The 24209-nt window shown below is 36.2% G+C and overlaps 1 protein-coding gene across 6 annotated transcripts in view; it reads right to left on the reverse strand.

Annotated features, from left to right (window-relative positions):
- LOC138177821 (ras guanine nucleotide exchange factor R) overlaps window positions 1-24209 on the reverse strand; it is a 29126-nt gene that overhangs the window by 4348 nt on the left and 569 nt on the right. Inside the window, exons 3-9 of one of the 6 annotated variants that reach the window (XM_069109026.1) lie at window positions 23842-24143; window positions 22636-23747; window positions 20647-22540; window positions 19724-19865; window positions 17280-18146; window positions 2624-4317; window positions 1777-2336 (exon numbers count right to left, since the gene is read on the reverse strand). In XM_069109026.1, the coding sequence (XP_068965127.1) occupies window positions 1777-2336; window positions 2624-4317; window positions 17280-17402 (2377 nt within the window). In that variant the 5' untranslated portion in view covers window positions 17403-18146; window positions 19724-19865; window positions 20647-22540; window positions 22636-23747; window positions 23842-24143. The other 5 variants (XM_069109028.1, XM_069109030.1, XM_069109027.1 and 2 more) reach the window with 5 other exon arrangements.

A 24209-nucleotide genomic window follows, 5' to 3' on the forward strand; every position in this document is an offset into this window, starting at 1 on the left:
ATCACGAGGATAATTATTATCCGGTCGTTTCTCGCCCGGCGTGAAGGGACACCGTTACGCTTCTTTGCTTTTTAATCGACGGAAGTGCACTGTTTTTCCGTTTGTCTGACACGTCGATAATTGGATCTGGCTGTTGCACGATCTCCTCCGACGCGTTTCTCCACCGCTTATTTTCACAATCGTTTTTAATTGCCTCAGAGACGTCTGGACATTGTCCGACTGTCTAGATTATTACTTGCGTAACATATCCGTGTAAATTATAAATTATACATATTTAATAACGTATTTATAGTTGTATAATTATATAATAATTGTATTTATAATTTATACGTTTGATAGATAAGTATATTTATAAAATATTCGTGTTATTACGTTTTCACCGTCAATGTTAACGGAATGAAGAAATTGAAATCGTTGGATTTGTAGTTACGTGGTTTATGTTTTACGATTGCTACAAGCGAATTTATTTTCAGTAATAGAAAATTTTAGAACGATCAATGAAGAGCGATTGTACAAAACACTTGAAGAACTTTGATTTCTTATTGGACAATGTTCTATATACTAACGCGAATAGAAGTAGCATAGAATTTAAGTGCAATTTTATGTTCTGAATAGTCGTTAACAATGCTTGGAGATGGTGTCATAACGTCGCCTCTATAGAGAAAAATGTAAGCGCCAGTAAACTTTAGTTAATTGTTTCTCGGCTCCTATCTGTGCTTTTATCTAAATGAATAGAGCATTGAGCTTTCTGTACAATTAAAAGGCGGCGAGTACGGGGTTTCCCATAGATTCAACTTTTCTTTTTCGTGAATTTGAACTGCATCGATGCATAAAGTGTCTTTTCCTCGTGAAAAACCTGTATCGTGGTACCTACAGCATCTTCAATTATCGATCAACCATCTTAAGCGTATTAACAGTAAATGTGCTAGAAATTCAACCTTGTACCCATTTCACGAAACGCGACACAAAAGTATCATGAAATAAAAGATGAAAAACTAACGAGACTTAAAATAAATCAGACCTACAGATCGTGGATTCTTCGGTATTGTATCGTTTTTGTCCGCGATCGATTCTTCGATAAACCTTAATTAGTCGTTCGTTGTTAAAGCCATAAAGGTAACGTAACAGCAAACACGGTGACTGAATTCATAAATTGAAGATAAGAGATGTTACAAACGTTCGATCAAATCGATGGCTTATATAGGTCAATTAACGCAATACCGTAAGATGCAATTAAGCTGACTTTTGTAATTTAAAGATTAGTATAACGAGGTAACGACCATTATTGTTGTTGCGATGAGGCAGGTTCTGTCGAAACGTTCAGACAATCCGTGTGAACATTTTTCTAATGAACGTTGCTTGGCTAAGTTAGACGTCGAGAAGAAGCAAAACATTTGTATACAAATTATAAATCTTCGTTCTTTACCAGGTTAATGTATATGGAAGTTGAAGTTCGAATTTGAGTATTTTAACGAAAAAGAATTTTGCCATGTGATTTATCGAGATCCAAAAGATTTCATTCGTATTAAACGAAGACACTGCAAGTTTCAAAATTTTCATTAAAAAGGCACCATATGCTAGATTACGGTTGCAATTTCGTTTTAATCTTATTCTAATAACAAGAAAACATCTAGTAATTCATCCATCAGTTACCTTACAACGTTCAACTTCTCGATGATAGTTATTTCAAAATTTTTACTTGAAAAATTCCATATGTCTCTGTAACATTTTCATTTCGATTTTACTACGACAAAAGGAATCTAATCGGTCACTCACCAGTTTCGTTCAACACGTTGTCCAAACCCGACTGCCTCAAATATTTAGCCATAGCGAACAATCCTTCCCTCCTAAGCAACGTGTTCAAACTCTCGTGTATCTGACTCCTGGTTGAAGGTGATTCGATCGCCGATGATATGGTGGACCTTTCAAAGCTGTCCTGATAGATTATATTCTCGTTGTGTAAGGTGGACGATGGTCTCGTGGTGGTCGGGATCGTCTTGAGGGTCGGCGAAGTTTCACCGGTTGGCCTGGTGGTGAAGTGAATGTAGGAATTGGTCGACTGATGCGAGAAAGTGGTCGGCACCGATGGAAGTGTCGTTGTAATGATTTCATTGACCGGAGCCATGGTCGGGATGAAGTGACTCCTTGTTACACTTGGATATTTCGACGTCACTCGACTATCGTGATCCAAGGAAGTCAATTTAGGGGTTGTGTTTACGGTTCCAAGTGAATTGTACACGTGGCTCGTGACGCTCGATGCGGAGGACAGATACTTGTCCGTCGTGGGCACGGAATTTGGTGAAATTGTCACGTGAGGGAAGTATTCTGTCGGTTTGCTGAAAAAGGACGTTGTTTCGATTAATTAAACGTGAATGACGCGAATAGTTATGCGATAGATTGTACGCGAATACAGTGGACGTTAAATTAGGATCATACATAGAAATTGCCTAATTACAATACGTAAGTAATTACGGTTACACCATGTAAATACTTTCGTAGCCACTGTAGTTGGATTCTGAAGGGTATTGTGAAAGAACGATATTTAGAAGATTAGGATTTGTAATTGGTGCAGTATGAGAAATTAAGAATTTATTGAATTAAATTAATTTGCTCTATCGCGTACCTCTCCGTGTACCTCGACGAAATAGAAGTAGACCTCGGAGTAGTCGATCTAGGGCTAGTAGACGCAATACTTTGACTCGAGGCTGTCACACTCTGCCTCGTCGAAATAGAATTTGGATCCAAACCGGATCCGAAACTCTGAAGCGAAGTCACAGTCGTCGGATTCGAAGAACTCGGTGGCAACTTTAACTCTCCTTTCTTTATCTTCTCCACGATAGACTCGACCTCGCTTCCCTCTTTCTCCGCGTTCCCTTTCACCCCTTGCACCTTGTAACTGCCATCAGGTTGCTCTTCCAATACCACAAACGTCACCTTCTTCGCTGGTAGACTCTGAATCGGTGCTTTTCCAATTTCCTCCAGCTTTCCGTCGCTCTTCTGTCTAATAACCTCAAAGTCAGCTCCAGGAGGAAGCACACCCCTAGTCAGCTCTTCGAAAATAGCTTTCGGTGGCTTGATAGTCGTCGTCGAAGTAGTCAGCGCCAAAGTAGACATAGTTAAAGTGGATCCATCGGTAGGAAGGTTAGACGTTAAGCTGCTTGAAGAATCGATTAATTGAATCTTCTTTCCGTTAGGAAGAACTATGTCCCTGGTACTGACGTTCCTCACGTCATCGTCGATAGATTGAGCCAGAGCCAGCTTCAGTTGTTTCAACAAGACGTCTCTTTCCGATCCTAAGGAAGCAGACCTGGTCTTCGTCGTGACGGTCTTCGAGGTCACTGGCTTCTCAGTCTGATATATAACCTTGATCTGAGGCTTTGGCTTACCTTGTTGCACAAACTGATTCTGCTGCTCCTGTATCAAGCTCAATAAATTCTCTGGGATAGTGGGAGTGACCGTTATCTTTTCTTGGTACGTTCTGGGTGAGACTGCAGTGACGATGGTCGGTTTGATGGTCGTTGTGGTCCTCGCAGTTGTCGTTGTTGTGGGTGGAATTGGTGTGGTCGTAGAGAACTTCTTCTGATGAGTAGCTATCGCTTTCAGGAACAGATCTGTTTCGGATGAAGTGATTTTTCTCGCTGTTGGTAATGATACGAGAACAGGAGACGTTGCAGTGCTGACAGCAATCGTGCTGGCAGAAGTGACAGGAACTGGCAAAGGAGTAGTCGACGTGAGCTTCTGAAGCTGTTGAAGTCTCAGAAGCTCCTGTTGCCTTCGTAGCTCCTGTTGTTCCAATAATAATTGTTGCCTTTGCTTTTGCACCAATTCCAACTCCCGTTGCTTCTCTAGATATTCTTGCAGCTGTAACGTCTGTCGGTCGCTGAACAAAGGTTGCGACAAGTCCTGCTGAAGGTTCTGAAAGTGGCCATTGGTGTTCTGATACTGGCTGCTAAATTGCTGTGGAAATTGTTGCTTGGCTGGTTGAGATTGGAATTGTGTCTGAGCGTTCAAGTAGTTTGGATTGCTGAGTTGTTGAGCTATTTTTTGTTGCTGTTCTTGTATCAATTGCTGTACTTGTTGTTGCTGTTGGTACAGCTGTTGAAGTTGTTGCTGTTTTGCACGATCTACTTTGTATTTGGCCAGGGATGGGTAAGACGCGCTAGTTTGCGGCTTGGAGGCAACTTGGTCGAAGGATCCTCGAGAATTGGTCGCGTCTTGGGGTCGACGGAAACGTTGCTGGTGTTGTTGAACATCGCTCAATATTTGAGCCTGTTGAGAAGCTGAGAGACGCGGCCGTGGATCATGCGATGGATGACTCTAAACAAAATTACATATATATTCGTTATATTTTTATTATGTTACGTTTCTTTACATTTTCGCTGGTCATGCGAGCTTCCGAGAAATCAAATCGATCAATTTTATTTCTATTTTTCATAAAATTCTCAGTGTCACATTATCCAGGTACACAATTGGTGTCCAATATTTCATTAAGAAATTTCACTTTCGTGAATTAGTTTCTAGGAGATAACAAACAGAATTAAATTTCAAGGAAAATTGCAAGAAATCACATTTGTAATCGTCATTCTTCCATGCATTCGATCATTGTACCTCTTGGCCGATTCGTACATCTAAAAATAAGATAAAACATTGTTTACCATGTTAATGGGTACTTAACAAATTTGTGAACAAAGAAATGGCGTGTAATGAGCACAAGAATTTACATAAATCGCGAAATAGTCAATGATCTACCCTAGTCGCACGTTTAATCACCGGCGGTTATAGATTCTGCAATTATCTGCAAGGCAATCCAGCGCGCATTCGTGATGATTAATCATCAGCTTTGTTCGAGAAAGAAAGAAAGAGAGCCCGATGTAATTAAGATCGCGATAATTAGCCGAGGCATTGTTCTAGGCTCCCTTCTCCGTGTCGTTGTTGTACCAGGGGCTGTGAGACAATCTCCTCGACTCTTCGAGAAAGTATAACTCCGTCGCGGTTTTCATTTCGCAGCGTCCTCGCGTAATAACTCGTTCGACGATCTCGAATTTAAATTGAAATCTCTTCTACCACCTCGGTACGCGCGGCGACACTGTTCCAAGCTTTTGCCATCGCGTTCCTTTGTTACCTTTCTCTTTAAATTAAAATTAAAGCATAGCTACGTGCCAAGAGTTGCGCGTCGAAGAGAATCTCTTCAGTCCATGCGATGAAAAGTACATTATCACGAGTGCGCACGAAGAAAAATATTATGTAAATGATATTTGTACAGGAAATTTCTTTCTATTTAGTCGTTAGCTACGATAGGGGATTGATCGATCTGGAATTATGTTTTTTAAATGATTACTTAGCAAATAGCAATTAGATCGGAAGGAAATTTGAAATTATAATACGATGAGCAATATGGATAAAAGTTACGCTGATATCATTATCATAAATTACGAGTTAATGAATCTCTGGCCGTTTATCAACTAGCTTGCTTGCTACCTTACTTGTATTTCATTTTGTTTTTAGCTGTCGTTTCATTCTCTTTCTAGTCGACCGATTATAAATCTCCATGTATAGTTAATTCTTTGCTGACTACTTTGATGACGCTACGTTGGCGTCACGACCTGGATTGATCCCAGAGGTGGCTGACATTATAGCGGTGTCTATGCAAATCGTCGAATTTTAAGAAAAGAATGCCACACACAATGGAAGGCCACGTGGATTCGGTCCAGCGATCAACGTGTCAAAGAGAAATGTTCGATAATACGATCGAAAGTCAATGCCATCTATAGAAACCACTGTCATTGTCATGTTGGGTGCTACTAATTGCCGTAGTACGTTCTAGTAGTCTCCTAAATCTCGTAATAATGCTGACGGTAAATGTGAGTCAAAGGCGATCAATCACGTGGTGTCTGAATAGACTAACTGGTAGCAAGATAAACAGGCTAAGACGAGTAACTGGAGCAGGTTTTTGCCTCTCGCCAAGGCCAGAAAAACGTGAGAATAAACACAGAATGGAACGTGCTATTTGAGAATTAGATAGAGAACTTGTCATAATCGTGTAGTGAGATGATTATGCAATTTAAATTTTTTGATTTTTTAATATGGTATTGCAGATAGATCTGCTTACGAAAACGATAGATCAAATATTCTTTTTGTCGAAATGGATCTTCAAATTTGAGGAAATGATACAATACTTTCACATGTATAGCATTTGACTATCGATAAAAACAAATTTATGATTAATATTTATTTATGAGAATATAATATAATTAATGACTCTGTCACATTTGTATAGCCTTATGTTTCTTTAGTTTTTGCTAGTAATAAAATGGTTTAATGCGATTAATTTCATTTTGCAAGTTGATTAATTAAATAGACGCCGATGATCGATCGATCTTCATATAGGATTTGATTATTATACGTGGATAGAATGTTGTGTTACATAACGATAATTTCAACACCAGTTAGTAAAGCAATAACAATGTTTACCTCACTCGAAAAAAGTATACCGCGATGTTAGTTTTCCCCGCTTACTATTGCGAAAAGTCTCTGTCTCCGGTTAAGAGTAATTGAGGCTTAGAAAGTGGACGTTTTAGAGAAACTATATGGACCTATGATGTCAACAATAAAACATTCTTCGCTTCTTGCACCTATTTGCATGCAATCTTGAACCAGATGACTTCACGAAAGCATAACGAACTTCGTGCATTCTCCTTCTACCGCGATTCCTCTTTGAATCAAACTACGTGCGTGTCGTTCATGAACCAAGTGTTTATGAAATATAGTGTCTCAGCTGCTACTATAAATTCTATTCGTGTACTTATTCCTCTATACATATACGTACATAAGACTAACAATAATTAAAATTCATATTCATAGTTTCGTATCATTAAAAATTATCGTTATAATAATAGTTGCAATTATGAAATATAACACAAAGTTATTTTCGCGATTAAACGTGCTAGAGTTTCGGTAATGGAATCTCATAAAACGCGTAAAAGTTCGCAGTCTACTGGTCAAACATAACGCAGATAATCGGTCAAGCAACTCAGCTTTTGCAAATTAAACTCTTCCTCAAAGATTTCATCGATCGCGACCACTGACGTAACGAGATCACGCGCAACGATTGCAGTGCTGTCCGCGGATCGTTGGCCACGGTTTTCCCACAGCTGATGTGGAAAAAATGTAATCTGGGCGCGGCTTCCTATCTCTCTCTTCTATTAACGATCCACGCGTCCGCGTGTTTGAACTATCTCCAGATATATCAACTGACCAGACAACCGTTCTATAGATCGGCACGATCGTGCATTTCCTTCTGATATCACAAGGAGAAGGCCTTATAAGCGATCGTGTTTCAACGTGCAGTTGGTAGTGAACGGATCGTTTAAAATCGAACGTGGAAACAGTAATGGTCGGTGAAGTTGCGTTCTGTCTATTCATGGGGTTGTGGAAGCGAAGAAGAACGAAGGAGAAAGGTGGCGGATCGAGAGTCATTATGGTGTAAGTTGGTTTGCTCGTATTTTGCATAGAATCTGTTATCTGTGTTCGTTTAAAACGTAAGGATCTCGTTGGACGATGTTTGACGATCGCAGAAAAACACAGATACGACACGTGCATTTTCGTCGAATTTTCGATTTTAACGTTATTTTACGACCGCCAGGGAATATTTTACTTTTAATATTATATTATATTATATACATATACATGGCTGGATAAAAAAAAAATTGGGAAACGAACGAACTACGAGCTGCAAATTACATCAAAGCATCAAATATTAGTTAATCTACGATCAACTGGTAAAAATATTTCGAATAGAGGGAAATGTGTTTCAGACACTTATACAATATCCCTTGTTACCTAAAACGCCACAGACTGCAACGATTCCATCCGATTAATTAAACCACCATCCTTCGCTATATTTCATTCGACGATCAACGCAGAAAAACCATTCACTGGCTCTTTTTCCTTTTTTACAACTCCAAGAAGACGTTCACTTTCCACATATATCCATGAGGAAATTCTTTGCTATTACATCTTCGAGCAGCTTAGCCAGGTACATCCACGCGGAATATGCGGCCAGCACACTACCCCTATTATGCCAGTGATTGCATAATCGGCCTGCATGCACGATCAAACGCGTGCATTCACTACAGGACACGGTATAGTCCCGTTATATAACGGGTGCTCCTTCACTTTTACGCCCCGTAGAGTATGGCGTTCCTAGCGTTCAACAGGACAGAAGATTTCTGCCACCTTTCGCTTTCCTTCCGTTTCGCAGAATATTTCTGAACGCCCAGAAGTCATTATCTCTATATTCGGTAATAGCGTTCGGAATAGTCTTTTTTCTTTTTTTCTTCAACGTTCTAACGCATTTCGTCGGCATTGCGAGATCCCTTTTACTTCGTCTTTGCTTTTTAGGTCGGTGATGCCCTACGATGGATCTTTCTGGATGGTTGAGAGTCAGATGAAGAGACCGAAGGACGGAGAAATTAAAATATTAAAACATTGAAATATCGTTACGTCGAAAGATTGAAAAATTGAAATGCTTGGAAAACTATAAGATCGGAAGATTAGAAGAATCGAAGATCAAGGAAGTCGAAATGTCAAGGTACACACAGGACACGTACGTATATTATAATCAGGGCATCTATAAGTAACATAATTAGTTTACATAATCCACACGAAGTCACGACTCTTGCGGATTAAAGCACATAATAATACGTAATAATATTCGCTTCGTACATTTATCACCGAGCGTTTACTACATGTCACAACTCCTACACAGATTAATCGCGTTTGAAACCCTTGAAGTGCTTCCTAATTTGTTTATGTAATCGGAGTAGTTTATCTTCCGTGTTAACTTGAAAACGTTGTTCCTTAAATATTTCAAAATATACAAACTGCCAATTAATCACTCGAAATATCTTGATAATTAACATTTTTTCTTTTTTTTTTTTAAACACCTTATATACGATATAGACTCTGAAACCGCATATCTAGAACGCCAATACATAATTCAAAGGAAACTTCTGTTAAGGAAAGAAGTTCGTTAAAGTCTTTTTCTCGTTTCTACGACCATTTTTATTTTCCAAACAGCAACATACGTGATCTTTATAAAATTTGTAATCCATAAATGGCAGGCGGACAAAGTGCTTTCAACGACACAAGGCAAATAACGAGGCGGTATTAAAGCGCAGAGAAAGTCTGTAATATTTTTAAACGGAACGATCTGTTCCTCTTCCCACGACTTTCGAAACCGACGTTACTTCCTGATTAATTTCGATATGTTCTCTCACGTTCGAATAGTCTTAGTTAAATGAAATTGTCACTTTACTAACGAATATATAAATCGCACGTCCCGGTTGCTTGGCGGTGGAAAAGCGCGCGAGGAATTGGTACACTTTGCTTTTTCATAATTGAGACACTTAAAAGGAGGCTGCAGCATATTTGTGGCAGTAATTTTCTCGAAACTTCAACTAGTAGATTTTATTGTGTCCATGAAATATCTCGCTGTTGGAGAAAAATTACTTTTTCGTAATTGAGAGACTTTCAAGGAGACTGCAAGACGTTCGAATCGCCGATCCAGTCGAAACTTGCAACTGTCGTATTTCGTCATTGTGTTCGTGCAAATATTACACTGTTCGGATAATTTTCAACTACTTTACAAACACCGATATTAATCTATTTAAAGAGAAACGAAAGTTTCGAATAAAAATATAGAAATATCTTTTAATTTCTATTCTTGCCAATCCCTTTTAGGATCCTCAATTTTCTGTTAATCGATGTTTTGTCAAGCTATTTGACGAGCGATTAGCAACTGCGTGCTAATGACACAAGGATTTGCAATAACATTAATTTCACGCAATCTTATAAACCGAAACCCTATAAGCGATATTTTAATGAATCCTATTAATTGGACTTTCTCGATCTGCATTCTAAAAGGTATTATTAAAAGGCGCGACTGTTATTTTAAACGACTGTACATGCCATAAAGATGAATACGAAATCGCGAAAGTGTCCTTCTATCTTTTATCTTTTAACGTATGCTTTTATCCTCCATTCTTCGTAGAAAGTATACCACCAGTTGATTGCTTTTACTTTCGATCGCACGAGGGATCGTTCGATTTTAGTGAAAGGACGACCTGTAACATAACCGTTTAACTGGATTCTTCTGCGCGAGTTTGTATACTTGTTCCGTACCACGTATCCTATGTTTTTTATGCCAGCATTGCAAGAAACGCAAGCAATTACATGGAATAATTTAACGAGAATCTCTCCGATTTATCTAAGATCTTTCATACACGGGGTGTCCTAGACTGTAATAGTGGAACAACTATGTTTGTTCTTTCGCATAATGTCATTTAATAAGTTAACGTATTTATTATCGTAAAGTATTAATGGGAGTCGCCAACACGTTTGCGGACATGTCCCATTTTGTGCTATTGGACGGTACAAGTCGTACGGCAAACATTGCTCAACAAAATATTTGCGTATATTATAAGAGAATCAATGTCAAACATGATCTAATATGTAATCAAATATTACGTGATAGCTGATCAATATTTGTACATTGTGCAATGTGCATATAGTGCAAAGCGTAATTTAGTGATCTCTGGGTGAAAGGTATATGTTAATGAGAAACATGGCAAGTTGTCAACTGTCACGAAGAGTGAACGATTGGAAAAAAGCTGTAGGAGCATGTACCCGGTCATTTGTTTTCTAAAATGGATCGAGTATAAATGATAGATAATGATAGACATTTCTTTTCTTGTCCTGATATCCTACAGTGTCATAGCACAAAATAAAAGTATAAAGTAACGTAAAACGATTATACGTTTGTTCGTTTTTTCCATTTCTTCTTCTTCCTTTTCTTGTAGCTTGCTATAAAAAAAATATAGATTGTACATATACTACGAACAATAGCCGATAATAAAAGCATAAAGCTGTATATTACGCATACAGTTAAATTCTAAATCTTATCTAGATTAAACTATCCGGTAGATTAAAGTATAGAAACTGGATTTTCTCAATAAAATCGTCTCCAGAAATTTCTCATTTTTTCCTTACTATTCTTCGTATACTCTAACGACTGCATTATGGATATAAGTTAGTTGCTAAACACGAATGTAAGTTAAATTACTAAAATAATTATTCAAGCATTGTGTTTGTTCTCGCCGGTCAACAGGACAGACATGGAAATTTCTCCGAGAATGATTAACATCCTCCGTCTTCTTATAGAAAGAGAGAAATTTTACCCCAGGGTCGTGCAGAAGTCGCACTTTCGATCTTACTGTCGTGAAACTACTTCTTCTCTTCCTGCACCTTGAGATATGAAGTTCGATAGCTGTGCACCGTTGCTGCAATTAACGTCACTAGACTTCCTATCAATTTAAAAGGAACTGTTTGCAAGAAAATAGGCCGGCCAACTTTGACAATTACGTAGGCTGGTTTTGTCATTGGGCACAGAGTATGTCAGAAACCTGGCGTTCTTTAACCTTTGCTTCGTGTCTTCCGACGAGAGAGATTGATTAATTGAACAATGAACCGAACAGACAAACTTTTACATTCCTGCCTGTGAAATTTTATAGATAGGTAAAATTTAATTGCGTGATGTATTCAAATTTTATTCGTGAAAGTTTAAATACAGAGACAGCGTCACCACGATTTTATATGTAAATACGTGTGAAATGTGACTAATGTGTAGTAAATAGAATTGTGAATGTAGTAAAAAGAGGCGAAGAAGATGAAGATAAAATTCTTCTCAAAACAAAATTTAGGTCAAATTCTTGAATTTCTTTTGCTGAGTATATATATATACAGGATATATTGAATGTATTAGTATTATATTTAATCTAATCTTTCAAAACATTTTTGTATTTAATTTCAAAATACAAAGTAGCAACCGGCGACCAATTTAAGAGAAATCCGTGCCACGGCGACACATATTAAGAAAATTTCTGTCGTTTAATGATGCCCAAATTTGGGCAAGCATTTCAAGAATGTCATAGTAACCTTAATTAACCGAAATCGCCTTCTTCGTGGATCAAAATATAGTTTAAATACTTTTTAAAAAATTTCTTACTTTTATTTCAAGCATCCTAAAGCGAGGAATGCTACGATCGAACGAGTTTCTAAACGTATCATTTTCAGAGACGATTTACCTGTTCGATCTTTGTTTATTTTCATTCTGGAAAACATTTCCTTCTAACTAGAAATTACATTGAGCATATTGCTGGTTAGAGCCTGCTAATCAGCAAGGTTTCTGGAGAAAGTGAGAGACTATGTGGCATCCTTCACCTTCACCTATTGTCCCGTATATTCGCCTTGATCTCACTTCGTGTCCTCGAGAAAGGTGAATCGAATCGTGCTATTTAGCAGTACATTTTGATAATCTCTTCGAGGTCTCGGTGAATATTATTGAAATAAACAGGAACTTCTTTATGTTGAGTACACACATCATAGAAATAACGAAATGAACAAGAAACAAATTGGAAGAATTCTTCTTTCGCAAAATTAGACGAGAAACGAGCGGAAATAGAAATTACGTATTGTTGAAATTACGAAAAAAGTTACGACAATAGGATGCGATAAAAAGAAATGGAGCAGCGTAATCCTTCGACGAAGGGAGCAAAAGCTGAAAGAACAGCAAGTGAAAACGAAAATGGCTATCGTAAATGAATTTCCTGCGACTGCTTGTTACCCATGTCGAGGGCAAGGTGAAAATTTGACAAAATTTTAAAGTCACGGTTCTATTTTAACTTCTCCTGGCGCGTCTTTTTATTAATTTTATAGAAGAATAATAAAAAATCATATAGAACTACCATAGATCATTGTGATATGGATCACATAGATGAAAATCGTGTAGTTATAAAAGATATACGTTAGAAATTTAAATAAATGTTGGTGTTTCGATGCACAGAATAAGAACGATCTGCTTGCAATTTGTCTCTATTTTGTGGCAAAGTTTTTCTCAAAACATTAGGAGACTTTGATTGTTGTGAGATCGCGATATAAAAATTTAAATTCCGCAACAGTATGCGCAGTATTAAAATTATTTCAAGTGCGATTGGAATTATTGGATTGGGTAAACCAGAATAAATCAACGGTAGACCCTTTCACCGTCGTTTGTCGGAAGGAAGAAACGATGAATTGCCGCGCTCGATGGAGCATTCCATGCGTGGAAACGGAAGCGTCAAAGACAGCCTATTGGCGAAACTTCCGGTTCTTCTTCCTCTTGGTCTTACGTATCGCGGTCTGTCTAGTGGCAAAAAAGTGACTCTCGATTTTACGTATGCTCACGGTCAAGCTACAAAAACTCTCCGTAAGAGAAACTATTGGGAAATATAATCGGTGTTTCTTGGATGTCACGCACAGGAGAAATGTCTGTAAACGCTATAATGTGCTAGACTTTATCGCCGAGCTCGTGAAAGTGTTGTTTGGCGGAATGACAGAAAAAGGCAGGGAACGTGTTTAACGAGATTTGTCGTTGACGATATTGAATAATTGACGATGTTACAACGTCGTGCGTGAGAAATAATAGCGATAAAAAAATCCCATTTTCCTCTTTGTCGTTGGAAGATAAAAAAACCAGTAATTTCAGCTTACTTCCCTGTGTCACTGAGAACCTGCTTCAACTTCTTTTCTTAAATTCCAGATATAGTTTCTGTATCTCAGATAAAACTTTTATATAACGCTATGATACGTTTCTAAAAAAGAAAATTGAAAATTGCATGAAATTTATCTATTTGTCACGTTCCACCGATACTGTTGTAATATCTTTGGCCGTGTTAAGGAAATATTAACGTGGAACTTATCGGTGATTAACCGAAGGATGTCTATTAAAGTTTTTATCCTTTAATGGATAAAAATTCAGTACGTTAGGAAGTTTACGACGCGACGCATTAAATATTGGATAGCCGTGATGAACCTTACTTTCGTTTATTAGATGCTAGCTTTCTGCTAGCTTCGCCTCTAATTTCATGTTGCTAATTCGATTAGAAATTCTATAAGCAATCTATTATATTACTCTTTCGTTTCTATTTCCTTTCCTTTTTTTTCTTTTCTTCCTTTTTCCGTTTCGTACGGTTTCGTTTTATCTTTATTCGGTGTGAGATTTGAATGTTCCTAAGCGAGTATTATTTTAATTACCGTAATTAACATATTGATCTAAAATCTTTTAAACGTGATAATATATATGCAAAGATTTATAATACGTTTGGCTGCGGAAGAAGTAGGAAAATCGTGACACGAAAAGAGGAATTATAACAACGTACGAAAGTAGAACCAAGATGTTCACTATTCACCCACTAACAGAGTGACTTCTGGCCTCTGTTTCTACCTTTACTCGCAAACTCCTATCTGATGTCGGGTCTTCCTATCTTCGTCTTTTGCAATATCAATTTCCTGCGTCCTCTTAGCGGCATCTTCCTCTAATTGGCGGATTTCTCTCGAGAATTGAAGAAACCTTGCACCGAGAACTCGCTATTCGACATGCTTTGTGTCGGTATCAATGACCATCGGATATACTTCATGGAATTTGTAACTTTCATTTAGATCGACGGTCCATAGAGAATTGCGAAACTTTGGAAAACTTTGGAACGCAGTACGCTAGGTAAAAATGTGACAAAAATTTGCTGAAAGTCGAATTCAACTGAACTATGAAGTGGAAAACTTTTTGTTGACTGATTATCTTTAGAAGCTGTCAGTTTGTTGAAACAAGCTTCCGGAGTAAGCTTTTGGAGATAAAGTACCGCATAAAGTTAGTATTAGGATTATGGAATAATTAATTGTAGCGTTAGATGACTGCGATATTATGAGAAGAATGAAGAAATGAGATTCTTTGTGTCCATCAACGTCGTTGATACGTTGCAAAGATGGAAGATGAGAGGAGACACAGCACAAAAACAGAGAAGGTAAACTCCACAGAGCGTTACTTATTACGCGGAAAACTGAATTTGATGATGAAGAGAAATCTTGGGGCTGGATCATTTCAGAATGATTGCAGAAACGTAATTAACGCGACTGTGCGTAATTAAGTACAACGCTTACTTTGAATTTCAAGCCATTATCTTAATTATCATTGTAAAAAGAATTCCTGTTATTGAAACAATAAAAATATTTAAATATCCTGTGTTATCAGGATATATTATTAGTATTATTATTACATATTACGCGAAAATCTAAAGCCAAATTTAAGCTACAGAAAAATGAGATTTCGTATGCATCAATCTAATACCTATGAACACACACTTGGTGTACATCATGAAAATCCGATCAAGTGAGAAAATCCAAGTGAATGTGTTAACCGTGTCGCGAAGGCGTTAAAATGGCATAAGTGAAATCGGAAACGTACAAGGAATCGCGATCGTATAAACAAATACGGAGAAAGAAGCGGCGTTTCAACGGCGAACGATCGCGATTCACAGCGTGAACCGTAATATTTCTATATTTATTCACCGATTTTACTGTCCAAGCAGTGAAACTTGCTCACGATTATCGAAGATTATATTAGGTTGTCCCAAAAGTTTCATTCGTCTTGTAAGAAATAATAGATGCACAATGTTTTTTGTTTTATATTATTTTATTGAATTACGTACGATCCATTTCATTTTATTGAAACACCGATCTATTATTTCCTTATAAAACGAAAGAAATTTTTGGGACAACCTAATATAACGTGTAATAAAGGCACTGGTAGAAATGTTTAACTGTGGCCTGATTACGTCAACCGCGAGAGCAACAGTACCAAGTAATTTCATCAAATCTGCATACCTATCGCAAATGGCTTCGTTTCACACCGTTCGTACGCGTGCACACAGGCTCTTTGTTCGTGTCAGAGAGATCTCGCATCAGATTTAATTACACGTTGAAACGCGCTACGTGGAAATTTCTTTGCTAAGCGATCCTCGATACGTGTTAGATTGTTCCACGTGAAACGATCGGCTTCGTAAACGTGCAAAGTCTTTTGAAACTTGTTAACTCGATGTGTTGTCGGGTATTACTTATCGCTAGATCTTCCAAATTCATACTTTTTGCGATCGTGCGTAAAAATATACAGAATGTAAATAGAAATTTCTTTCATCCTTCAGGATACCGTAACGAGAACATTATTTCGAATTATTCGTGTATTTTTGCATACTATGTACATCCTGTAAATTTTTGTATTGATTTAAGTTTCCCAGAAGTGTGCGTGAACATCGGAAGCTTGTTTACTACACAGGATGGGTGGATAAAAATCATCGACGATTGCACATTCCGAGAAAATATAGTTTGCGTGTTGCGAGAGATACACCGGTGATATCTCGATTCACGTTCGCACGGTAATTTCTGCTAGAATGATATTCAAATCGTTAAAAGGGTCATTCTTTTCCCGAACGATCTCCACGATTTCTGAATCGAGATACCACACGTATTTGGAAATCCCGATTCTCGAAAGTAATTCTCCCGTGCTTAGTATTGTATTCGATTGATAGAAGCGTTGCACTATCGTGGAAAAGGAACATCGATCTCGCCGGTATTACGGAAAACTTTGATCGACTACACGCGATCTTTTCACAGCCGAATGCTTTACGAAGTGTACTTTCCATCGGACGTCTGACATCGGAAGTCTTTGATAAAATATCGTCCCACCCTTCCAAGCTAGAACAAGATATATATTTATTTACTAAAGATAGATTATTGCACGGCAAAACTTTATTTATTTAAACGTAATTTTACTTAATGCCTGAATAGATAGAACCTTTGTCGATGAATTTGTGCTTTGATACTTCTTACATGACAGAAAAGCGATAGATAGAGGAAAAAATCAAGGAACTTCGCTTACATGAATTGCATGAAACCTTCGACAGGTTGATCCTCTGGAAGGAGAGAAATCAATTGTTTTATCTGCAATTTCTTATTAATTAATCTTCACCATTAGTTGTTACTTGTAGTTGTCTTCCATCTGATAATTCGTTTTTGTTATTAAAATATCCTTCCAATGACTCTGGTCCCATATAGATTGGATAGAGTATATCGTGCATTTGTTTTGTCAAAATTTTCTTTATAAAAATCTCTCGAGTCTCTCTTAAAAGAAACTAAGTAGGTGCCTAAATCTCTATCTGCCTACACATCTAAGAAAGTCTATGAAAGATATCTCCTTTGTAGTTTCCAATTTAGCAACTGCATCTTACACTATATTAACATGAAATTTCTTAAGAATATCCCGGAAAAATCATGTATTATCCGATAAAAACATTTTTTAAATAATACTTCGCCATCAAGAAGAGAAGAAATTAATCAGGTAGCATTTTTCTTACCTGTTGGAACTGAGCCAAGTCGGTCCCTGAGAGAATCGCCGGGTCAGCTTCGGCAGCTACGAAACCTTGTATCCTCAGGATCGCGGTGATCCACAGGAAGCACAAAACATTCCTCCGCCTCATTACGTCAACGATCCTCCTTTCTCTTCGATTATCGAGCAGCGTTCACACACGGTTTGCCTTTTTCTAAGAACTTCACCACCGGAACATCGACACCCCACTACGTCTCTTTCTTCTTTCTTCTCCAATATCCGTCGACTTTCAAATTTACTTACAAAGCTACAGCAGGCTTATTAAACCAAGTAATTTTACACTGCTTTCTCGTTCTATAAACTTCCCTCAAACAAATATCATGTATATCTTTCCTTTCTTCGTAAATACAACGAATCGGTTAATTTACAAATTGAACCATAATTTACAAATTAAACGAAAAAAAAGGAAGATAGGTATATCTTGGAAATATATTCGGAGAACGAAATCGTTTCGTTGATCAAAACGAAAGCGTTGTTCTAAGGGAAAATAAGGTTCTCGGGTCGTTTTATCGAAAGAAAGAATAGCATTTCTCGTGTTAGCGGAGAAACGAAAACAAGAGGACAATAGCGAAGACGCGTCAGACCTGCTTAGCTGACACAAGTTCACACGTTGACGAGGACGAGTTCGGGACTGTTGGAGATCGGAAAACGTCTGAGAGTTTTACTTCTCCAGTCGGGGAAGAGTTCCTCAGGCATAGACCAGGTGGGAGACGAACAGGTAGGACGGTGAACGTCGGTTCCGAACCCACTTCTGTCTTCTCTTGACGCCTTCCTCAACTGGAACCTGCATTTGTTTTCTATTTTGTTGGGATTTTTGCCAACAATCGATAGAAATCTGTATCGAGTAGATGTCTGTTGGTTTAGGAATCGTTCAGATCCAATTCAGGGAATCGTTTCAGATGCAAATTAAAGAATGTATTATTTTTAGTAGAAGAAAGGAGAAAGGATGTGCAATTACGGAACGTATTATTTTGTATCGAAATTAAAACAATCAGGAAACTTTCTATAAGTATTATGTAGAATTGTTAATAACAGTGATTAACGGGTCATGTATTCTTATCGAGAGAACATTAAAAATTTGTAGAACGATAGAACCGGAAAGAGGAAGAAAACATATTTTTTTCAGTCCAAACGTTTATAGAATATACTAATAGTTAATTTTAATATTTATACATTATCGGCTATTCCATATTATGCGATCTTTAAAATTAAAAATTTGTTTTTATAATTAAAATACGATGAATCACATTGAGTTAGATTTGATTGATAAAAATACCAAGATACGAGGTGTATGATTAAACCAAAACAACATTCGATTCTAATAAAGAAATATGTTTAATTCTTCCGGAGGCATTAACGAGTTTCTTAATTCTAATGGACAAATTAATACTCCAAGAAATACAGAGAAAACATTAAGGAGCAGAAAAAGAACATTATACAGAAAATAGCATAGATATAATAAGATAACAAGCTGGTTTTTCAATCAAATCAATCGACATCTTTTGTAGAGTGAAATGCTTGGAAGAAAGATTACATGAACAGTTTTTGAACAGAAAGGCAAAAGAGGCGAATCGATACGTCGGAAAGTTACTTAACACCATTGAAACGAACGGAAACGCTCGAACGAGCATCAAGTTGTACCAGTTCCGCTCGAACGTTCCGGGGAACGCGCAAAAGCGCATCGTACCGTTTTACAAACAATTTCGGCACTTACTTCCGATAATAAATCGTTTTTAGTTGTCGTTTAGAATGCTCGCGGAAGTGCTATGAATGAAATGAACCGGCACGCTGCAATAGATTTCCTAATTTTTAAAACGCGCTACTGGAAAGAGAACAACTGTCGTATACTGAAAAAACATTGGAATCTAAGGAATTTTTTTGGAGAAGATTACAATATTAGAACTAGAAGATTTAACGAATAATAATTGAGAAACATTTTGGGAAAAGGCTCATAAAATAAAATGCTGAAGTTTAGTAAATTGAGTTGAAAATTCTAGTTGTAATTTTTTAATATTAGCTACGTTCGAATTGTTAATTAGAACAGTCCTTAAGGAACCTTTTATATTTATAAAATATATACAATTTTCATACTAATTCAACTATGAATATTCTTTTTTATCCCGGATCTCTAGACCATTTTTTTTAGGAAGCTTCTCGTTTGATACATTGATGAAATAGAAGAGAAGAAGTTACTCAAATTTTATGAGAAAATCTCAAGGAATCTTTCTTCCAAATAAAACTATTTTTCTATTGTTTTATGTAAATTGGAAATTTCAAAATATCTATCTTATATCTGGAAGAAACATGTACCTAAATGTTGGAATACCATTGTGGAATGATTAACTTTGTTTCGAAACCAAGTAAAAGAACTGACAAATCAAATTTGCACATCGATCAAATGGAATCAGATACCTCTTTTCCGGTTAGTTTTTACTACGTAAGTAGTTAGCCGGTAAAATATTTTTCAAATGGCTCGAGGCAACGAAAACGCGATCACCATTCGTCCTTTCTCCGCTCACCATCGAAAACGAGTTTCAATCTGCTTATCTGTTTCCTGTAAGATTGTTGCAAAATTGTTACAAGAAGGATTCACTGAAAGCAATTAATCTAGCTTAGAAAATATTACATACCAATCGCTAGTAGAAATAGAATTTGCAAATAATCTGTTTTATGTATTTTTACATGATCGTAGAATATTTTTAAGACATTAATAAAGAAGATAACCATCAGCAACGAAATGATAAACTGAATTAAAAGAATAATAAAAATTATAAATAAAATAAAAAAAGTACACGCTTTTATTACTAAAGATTGCTATAATACATGTTACCGATTGGTTATTATTGCAAGACTGATCACTGTCGTGACGTAAGATTCGAGAATTGAGCGAAAGTTTCGATCACTTTCTGTTAAACACCTCCTTAAACATCTGCCAAATTTCGTTATGGTTTTGCTAAAAATTACATAAGAACTTCGTTTAATAATTTACCAAAAACATTTTTGTATTGTAAAAGCAACGAATGCATTCTTTTTAAAATTCATACGATTAATATTTGATATACAAGAGAAGGAAAAGGTTTAATCGAAAATAAATTATATCAATTTTACTAACAATAATTTAAAGTGTTATATACCGATTATGTAAGAAAAGGTATAGGTACTGCAAAATAAATGATGGATGTTTCATGCTACCTATGCACAAAAAATGTTTCGATATCCTTTCTCTAAATTTCTTCACCATAAGACTTACGATTAGCTATGTTATAGAAATAAAACATTATTTGTTCAAGACTTTAATTAATCCTTGCGTCATCTATTTGCGATCCATTTCTTACCTTTTAAGGAACATGAGCGGATTCAGACTACCACAATGCTCGAGATGTATGCTCTTCCTTGTATGATGCCCGAACCGAACTTTCTTCCTTCGCACGGCTATAGTACACTATCGTACAGAAGTACAATGCTATCTATCATTTGCTTCGTTTCATGCAAAATTGTTTAGTATGTATGACAAATGAATTTATAAAAAAGCTTTCTATGATTTAGTCCTTTAAAGATAACTTTTAAGAAGCATCTATATCCTAACTTCTAGTTTCTTCATTTCAAAAAAGGAATTTTCATTCTTTTACGATATGACTTTTAAGAGTAAGTTAGCTTGTAATTCTAATTTTTTAATTTCAAAAGAAAATTTTTCTGGAGTTTCATTTTTTTCTAAATTGTCAATTTGAAAAGACTTCGTTCAAGTACCTCTTTTGAGACATAAAGTATTGAAATAGAAATATAAGAGAATTTTAAAAGAAACTGAAAAACACTGTTTCTCGCAAATTTATGTGATATTATATCGTACTAGTAAACTGGTAATATTGCTAGAATTGCAGGCGTGACCCTAAACTTATGGACGATAGTGTATAACCATTACTTTCTTCGTCGTGCAGAACATCCAAGCAACCGTTTGTTCCCAATTCGATCGATGAAGTAAAGCACCTCATATATTCTTCTAAAGCTGTTCCTATTAGGCAAAAATAATTACAATTGTCGAGTAATATAAAAAGAATCAATCATCGGTTCAAAGAATAAAAAATCAAACTCGCGTGATACTACATAGAACAAGTTACCTAGAATACTCTAAATTATAATCGCAATTTTTCATTCTTTCACGTCTCTATACATACAATAATCTTCAAGAAAAAACAAACCTTCTTTTTAATGTACTTCTAGCAAACGGAAGTAAATTTAACAATATTTATTTGGCAAACGTTTCTAATCATGAAATATCGGTATATTATTATGAAATTGTACCCGGAAAGCTGTAGTTTTTCTCCTCAAATATCAGAGTACACACTTTCGTCGATCAACGTGTTTTATAGATTGTAATACTCTTTGAAAGATATATCTTCGTGATGAAATAAAAGAAGACAGGTACACCTGTGTATCGTGATTTGCTGTTGAAATTCCTCTATCGAAAAACAGCAATACAAAGATCAAGAGAACCGTATTACATAAGGGAACGCAATATTCGTACTGTTTATCAAACACGAGACATCTCGGAAGAGCGAGACGGTTCGTGGAAAAAAAGTATTGTGTGGACGGATATATCGCGGATGGGAAAAGACGCTTTCCTTTATGCCCGTGAATCTCATTAAAAAGCGTTTCACCTGTACGAAGGGGAGAGGAAGTGAATTTTAACGAAAATATTCTCGTAGTTTCGATTCTTCGCCGCAGGAGGAACCTTGTTACCCCTTTATACAGTTATTAGAGTAACGTTGTATTGTTTGAGGCTCATACCGAATCTCAAGTACTATAGTTGGTTACATGATATAATTTTGTCCTTAGGATTACGTAAAACAATACTGAAATATTACAATTTTGTTTATGATAATCATCTTCCCGTGTCAGTCAAATTCTTAATCAAGTTCCATGTTATTTCGGGTGACTCTGATAATATAATTTAAGAATTTGTCGTAGAACGTAAATTTCAAGTCATATTAAATTTGAATAATATTTTTTAATTACTTATTCAATTTTGTTGTCGGTTCCAAGTACTTTAATATAGACTTCGCATATAATTATAAAAGTGCTTCAATAAAAAAGAAATGCTAAGTTTTAATAAATCGTACAGTTAAAATATTATTCATATTACTTACATCTCTGTCGAATCAGGTTTCGATTGTCACAGACGTCTTATGAATTAAATCATCGCAAGAAACCGGAAAATGGAAGTCACAGCACCTTACATTTCGTAAGACCAAGCAATGTTAAATGTAGGTGGAAAGTTTCCAACTGGACGTAGCTAGTTTGCAAGAAAACAGAGTAACATAATTTACCTTAAACAATACAATTTTGCCTGTCGTGTTGCCTGCTTAATTTTCCCCTTGTCTTACAGGGTAATTGTCCAGATAATTTTCTGTCCTCGTATTCGTAATGTAATTGTAATAATATCTCGATGCACCATGAAATTTACATAAATTACAAGTTAGGAAAATTATAAATATACATAAAAGATATATATGAAAAATACATAAGTATGCTTATCATAAATTTCTCCTTCTTGTAGATATTTCCTATACTACTACGATATTTTTACATAGAATCGTTACAGACTGTTATAAGACTATTACTAATATATGCATATAGTATAAGTACTATTATTAATTTTTATCTTTCCTTGCCTTTCAAACATAATTGTTATAATTATTTCACTCTACTGTATAATTTCTCGTCTACAACGTTTCTCACTTTTCTATAATACTTTACGTGTATCTTCGATATCGGAAGCTGCTACTTCTCATCCGTAACTTAATAACCGCCATTACGGGACCGTCAAGACGCAACAATACTTTATTGATTATCCTCCTTCACCAATTGCTCCCCAGAATTGCTTTTTGTCCTGCAATAATTAAACGTGTACACATGTGCGCTTTCACCCGTTATTTACAACTAATAACGGAAGCATGTACGTAACGTAAGTTCATAGACTACTTCCTCTGGCATTCTTCCTCCTCTTGCGAATTCTAAGAACATCACGAGATATCTAAAACAATCCCTCTTGACATAAAAATTATTTTTGGGAGATAATATACTGTAACTTGGCAATAAATAAAATAATAAATTGACGATAGCAAATTTTTCAAACCACTGACAATTTTAAACAGATAGAAACCGTTCTTATATTTTGTTTCTTTTAGAAAGTATCAAATGTTTCAAATAGATTCAACGTATCACTTCCGTTGAAGCTTCTATTACAGATTCCGTCAGAACTACAAAACATACAGATGCTAATCATTGCTTTGTTTTATTCAACGTAGATAAATCATTTGATCATATCGAACAGTGAAAGTGATATTTAAACATTTGAATGGAGATAGAAATCTTCGAGGCTTTCACGACCTGGATATACAATCGATACCAAAAGGACAAGGACTGCACCCGGAAGCTTCTATAAATAACAATGCAGAGTAGGAAAGTTATCGATATAATTAAAAGTTATATGATAATTTCATGATACTAGATATCAAAATACTAATAAAGACCATCAAAATTCATGGTTATTGCATAATGTCAAGGTGATTTTCAACAAGCACAATGACAGTTCATTGTAATTTGACAAACATGATGACAGCCTGATTGTCAGTGTATTATGCAGAAATTATGTGATGCAGTTTATTCCCAAGGTTTGGAAGCCTGGGACAAATGCAAAAATTGTTCGTGAAACCACAATGAACTAGAGACTCTTTCGTGATGTCGTTTCGTAATAAACCGCGCATCTCTCTATTCTTTAAGTTTTCTATACTCAGCTTTTGACAGAATCTTCGATCTTCTTTCGATGAAAAATCTGTGTGAAAAAGTTTTCAATTTGCAACCACAATTTATAATATTCCAGGCTCATTGAAATTATAAA

The sequence above is a fragment of the Bombus flavifrons genome, chromosome 3, assembly GCF_040668555.2.
Source record: "Bombus flavifrons isolate JBK064 chromosome 3, iyBomFlav1_principal, whole genome shotgun sequence".
In the NCBI taxonomy this organism is placed as follows: Eukaryota; Metazoa; Arthropoda; class Insecta; order Hymenoptera; family Apidae; genus Bombus; species Bombus flavifrons.